The sequence below is a fragment of the Chrysochloris asiatica genome, unplaced genomic scaffold (assembly GCF_000296735.1).
Source record: "Chrysochloris asiatica unplaced genomic scaffold, ChrAsi1.0 scaffold00094, whole genome shotgun sequence".
Taxonomy (NCBI): Eukaryota; Metazoa; Chordata; class Mammalia; order Afrosoricida; family Chrysochloridae; genus Chrysochloris; species Chrysochloris asiatica.
The window spans coordinates 959,516-965,283 of record NW_006408612.1 but is presented as its reverse complement, the minus strand read 5'-3'; the positions used below and the strand labels follow the sequence as shown (position 1 = coordinate 965,283).

At 36.3% G+C, this 5,768-nt stretch overlaps 1 protein-coding gene across 1 annotated transcript in view; it reads left to right on the top strand.

The window, feature by feature from the left end:
* TLK1 (tousled-like kinase 1) overlaps positions 1–1,888 on the top strand; it is a 174,194-nt gene extending 172,306 nt beyond the window's left edge. Inside the window, exon 21 of the mRNA XM_006866616.1 lies at positions 1,712–1,888. Within this exon, the coding sequence (XP_006866678.1) occupies positions 1,712–1,888 (177 nt within the window). The remainder of the gene's footprint in view (positions 1–1,711) is intronic.
* The last annotated feature ends 3,880 nt before the right edge of the window (positions 1,889–5,768 follow it).

Below are 5,768 nucleotides of genomic sequence, written 5' to 3'. Positions count from 1 at the left end.
GAAACTAATATTCATAAGGCAGTCAAGGATTTTAGTATTATTTACCCTCTTCAAGCTATACCTAGATCCCTGTATCCCAGAGCCTTGTTGTTCCAAGGTTAAGTGATAGACTTTTAATGAATATAAGTAAGGTAACCATATTATAAGGATAGCTAGATTTGGTTTTAGAGGAAAATTTACTTATGAATTTCAAAGCAAAAAAAGGTACAAGATACTGTTGACTTTGGATCCACACAGTTTAGGGGCACTGACTTCTGTCCACACAGTGTAAAATCTGCGTATATTTTACATTTGACCCCTTGAATTACTGAGAGGAAAGAGTTACTGGAGAGATAAACTGCTTGCTCAGAGGATGCTTAGCATCACACAGTGTTTGAGGGGATACTTGTAACTCTTGAGCTTACCACAGTTGCCACCGGGGCAAGAAAATCCTCAGATAAGTGAACCTTCCCTGGTTGGCCAGTGTTGTTCAAGGTCCTGCTGTTGTTGTTAAGTGCCTTTGAGTCAGTTCTGACTCCTGCTACCCTGTATAGGGTTTCTGAGGAGTGGCTTGTGGGTTTGAACCACCGATCTTGAGCTTTGCAGTCCAGTGTTTATTGTACTGCACCATACCAGGTCACCTGTAGACATATTTTAATGTGGTTAAACTTCCATTTAGTAGTAATTCATTCCTAAAAATGCTGTAATTCATTAATTTATAAGGCAGTGAGTAACTTCAAGACAGGCTAGTTATTTCTAGTGTCAGCAGTAAGAAAGCGAAATAGTTTTATCACTTGTCCCTTGGAAATATTTTATCTGTTGCTTAAAAAAAAATGGATTAGTCTTACAAACATAATGTTGAGTGAAAGAAGCCAGGCAAAGGAAAACATGATCTATGATTCCTTCACAGAAAGCTCAAAACAAAACTCTCAGCAGTGATGTTAAAAGTCAGGACAGTGGTTGCCCAGGTTAGTTTGGGGTAGAGTTTTGGAGGGATACAGGAGGTTCTGGTAAAACTCCTTTATTTTTATCTGGTTGCTAGTTAGATAGACATGTTCATTTGTGCTATGCAATTATGATTTGTGTAATTTTATGTAAATATGTTATACTTCAGGGTGATTTTTTTTTTTGGTAAGCAAGCTGTTTCAAGGAAAGAATGTATAAAGGGAAGAAAAGATAGTAATTGTATTCTGTCATTTAGCCTGTTCAACAGTGTAATGATTCACAGGCTAACAAAACGCTAGGAACAAAAACTCTTAGCTAAAGTGTCACTTCAGTGCTCCTTTCATACAAAGAAAGTCTTTATGTGCAATTAAAAAGGGAAGAAACTCATTCACTCAATCCCAACAGGAAAAAATATTTGGTCTAAAAATTGCTCCCTACCCTGTGGCCAGGTTAATCTAATAGTAAAATTGGACACATGCAGGAAGGTAAATTTAATAGAAGTAAAATACTAAGGGAAAAAAGTCGCTTGAATTTTATAAGCAGAAATACAACTTTGCATCAGTAGGTTCAGGTAAAAGCAGTGACTATAAACTGAGCCACTAGGGGCTCTGAGGTGAGAGTTGGAGAGATTTGGAGTAATAATTTTTATTATTAATTATTCTTTAATGCTTACACTTCCAGTAAAATGAGATATATTTGTTGTCTTGTGTGTCCTCCCGTAAGATTGAGTTGATTGATGTTTAGAAGGGAAAGGGATTATTTTAATTGCTGACTTTTTTGTTTTAAGGCCTTTATAAGACGCTGTTTGGCATACCGGAAAGAAGATCGATTTGATGTGCACCAACTGGCAAATGACCCATATCTTCTCCCTCACATGAGAAGATCAAATTCTTCAGGAAACTTACACATGACTGGGCTGGCAGCATCCCCTACACCCCCTTCTTCAAGCATAATTTCTTACTGACTTTGCTCCAAGATTGGCATGATACCTTTGAATTGTTTCCAGATGTACACTTAAGTTTGAAAGCATTTGAGTGTTTTTTGTTTTGTTTTGTTTTGTTTCTTTTTACACAGGACATGGTTGAGAACTGTTAGTAAGCTAAAGTTCTTCATAGCATCCTTTATGAACGTGGATCATGGACAGTGAATAAATGTGGCCTCTGGCGGTCACCCGAGCAGTGAAAGATAACTGCCCGTTGCACACAAGCACAAGTGGCGTGTTCAGAGAGAAGAAAACTGGTCTTTTGTTTGTTTGAGGGAACATTGTAAATACCGTTTATAATGCTTAAATACATTTGGTTGTTGCTGGAGAGTTCTGATGTGAAGGGTAGTTTTTCATTATTTAAAAAAAAAAAAAAAACATGGGGAAAAAGTGAGACATATTTCTAAGACATAAAACTACAGTGCCTGGATACATTCTTCAGCATTCAGCTGTTGCTGAAACCAAAGTAAGAATGGAGAGACAATGACAGTTGTTTTGTAGTAATGGAAGGTGGTGAGCATTCAAACCTTTGGACAAAGTTAACTTTGTCATCGCCTATTCGGGCTTTTTACCAAGTTGTACCTCGAAATCACATGTCCGTTTTTCTCACTGGGTATATTAAAAGGAGAGCTGTTGTTCCTAGATAACTTATTCCTGTAACAAAATGAGCTGCTTGTTTGGAAGTCAATTGAATTCGCGAAACTGCAATATTCCCAGTGTTTTCAACACATTAGAATTCTTAACAGGTATTTTTCTTTTGTTACCAGGCCATGTTCATTAAAAAGTACGGTGGTAGTATGTAACCAAATGCAGACCAGTTCTATGCAGGATAATGATAAATTCCCTTCTAGCTCTACTGTAAATTGTTGTACAGATGTCATATTTGAATTACTAAGTTTCAGCAGCTTATTCTTGTACAAATGTTTAAAAAGAATATGGCTTTTCTAATTGGATATTGTATTTTTTTTAAGTCTTCTTGAAGGCGCTTTAATTGCTGCTAAATGATGTTGCTTCTTTGCTAGAAAACTGAATGACCTCTTTGAAAGGTGCAAGTTGACTGTATGTCATACAGAGATTAAAAGCAGACATCCATTAACAATCAAGGCACGTAAAAATGATCCATGTTGGGTATATAGAGTTCTTTAAATCCGTTTCTTGGGCTCTAGGGCTATGGAGCTCATAAATACTAGATTTATAAATTGTTTCTATCAATGAGGTGGGAGAATGGTCCCATAAACAAGTTTCTTGTGGTTTGTACTATTTGTTAAAATGTGAAACATTTTCTAATTGCCTTGTTTGGTAGAAACTATTACTTTACTCCTGTAGATTATTTCTTTATTGTCACATTCATAATGCTGATACTGAATTGTAAGTTGTCCATGTTACAGAACAAGGAGGCTATACTTACCACAGACTCTCATTAATATTGTACAGTTCAACTGTGGCTCTTATTTCTCATGTTGCAAGCCATTTTGTTTTTTTTTCATTGTACATAGACACATTGTCTTTTTAAGATGCTGCTGAAATTGTAGAGAATGTAGCGAAAACAGTAATAAACAACAGTTAAAATTTAAAGACTATGAAACATTACATTTGAAGGGAGCTTTGGAGACTTAGGATATTGACTAACTTGTCTCCTTTACTTAGGAATCAGCTGAATAAATTTTTTAAGTGTACTTCAAGATAAGTATAAAGTGTTTCAAGCTGTTAAAGTAAACGTAATAACCATTATCGAGGCTAATCCTGGGTAAGTAACACATAGCACTGTCAGGAATGGCGTAAGGGCTATACCTGTGGCTCTGTAATTTAAGCTAGAAATCTTATAAAAAATACTGACATGGTAATGAAATGTTAGCATTGATTGAATATATTAGATACTGCCCACAATATTTTCAAATTTTGTCTGTGTTTTCTTCTTTCTGAATCATAAAGTACTCTGTTTATATAGTAACTGTTAAGTAATGAATTAAAAGAAAATGTCTAGTTTATTTTAAATTTTGGTGGGCTTGAGTGTTAAACATCAATCTAACATGATGAAAAAGTAGTACAGATATAGATCTCTGCTTTACAATATTATTTACAAATAAATGTGATAGCTAGTATCAAAATGAAGAAAAGGAGGGAAATAAGCCATATATGACTCTGCTTCCTCGATCTGGGTCTTAGAATCAGATGTGTTAGGGCATCAGTCAATCAGTAGACTATCTCTTCCCTAAGGCTTTTCTGAACAAATATGATACATTTTGGATAATAGGTCAGTGACCCAGCAGGGGCAAGATGGCTAACTGAACCAAGTGGAATCATTTACTGTTACCTTCACATGGGAAGCTGGTAATTATTAACAGAATATCAAAATCACTCTGGCAATCTCTGGTTCTAATCTCTCTTGGGGTTTCCATTGTTGTCTAACCTCCTGATGATTCTGTCCTCAGAATTAAAACATGTCTTTATGTCCTTGAGACAACTGCCAGGGTCTTGTCTTGAAGACTCAGCAGTGATGCACGATCAAGTGTACCACTCTTGCATAGCCTTTTGAAATGTTGATTTTTGTGCACGTTGAGAGTAAATGGGTATAGAAACCATCCTAATTAATTTGTAAGTCAGTGAGTGAGGGGGGAAGGGGTATTTGATGGTTTCTAAAAATTGAAGAATATTTTTTCCTTACCCACCACCATTCCCTCCTCCTAAAATAGAACTCTTTCCATTTATAAGTGCTATATAAAATGTGAACAAATACTTTCTAATATAAATACCTCATTTCAGGAAGCCAAAATGGTGGAGAAACATTTAAAGAGCATATTGTGTGTTGTTTTGCTGTTGATCATTACTTATTAAATCAATCTTGTTGATTACTATCATGTTATATTAGCCATGTTTTAGTGGTAACACAGACTGGAGAGCCAGCCCATTTAGCTTGCTACATTGTTTCTGTGTGACAAAGACGACCTTCATTGCACCTTTAAAATTACACTGGCAGTCTTACTGCTAATCCCCATAACTGGTTATCACAGCTATTTTTAAAATGGAATTAGTAGAATTCTAGCACCAGGGTTTCAGGAAATCTGCAGCCATTTCAGAATGTAAATAAGTGCCCCTTCATTCCTTTTCCTCCTCTTCTCCATGGCTTTTGAGGATTTTTATTCCCCTCCCGGGAATTCTTTTTTTTTTTTTTTTTTTTTTAATGCAAAAAAATTGAGTGTGCATAAACCAACTAAAAAAATTACTGACCAACAGTCAGAAGAAGAACTTAGTAGAAAACTAATTTTGAATTAGACCAAAATGCATGGCTTCTGCCTGGGAATCCTCACTTGTTAATGTAGTAGGGATATGGATGACCCGCATACCATGACCACATAAGATGGCCGATAAATACAATAGTTAACAAGAGCTCAGGTTTGAGCTAGATTGATTGGGTTCAAATGTTGACTGCCATGCACTTACTACTGTCTTTATGCTTCCTGGTCTGAAGTTGGGAGAGCAGAGTGGTGGTGGGAATGAATACATGAGCTCTCGGGTGAAGCATGTAGGAATCTGCCCAGCACAAAGCTGATGCCACGTGCTGTCAGTTGCTATTACTGTTCTTCCTTACAACTCAAGATGGCTACTTACACCCTTTTTATAAGATGCAGTCTGCTTTGCTTCGCCAGATAATTTAAATTAAGAATTCGTAATTTTACAATGATTGATTAAAATTTCAACCAACGAACTGATTAGATTACCAGAACTTGGCAGGCAGAGAAGTGCAATGCGGTGGTTAACAAGGGAAAAACATCAGAACTCTGCGTCAACTAGAATTACCAAAAGGATCAAGCCCTCACCATTTTTCTCCCTCATCTGGGGTAATTCTGCCACACCTTACATA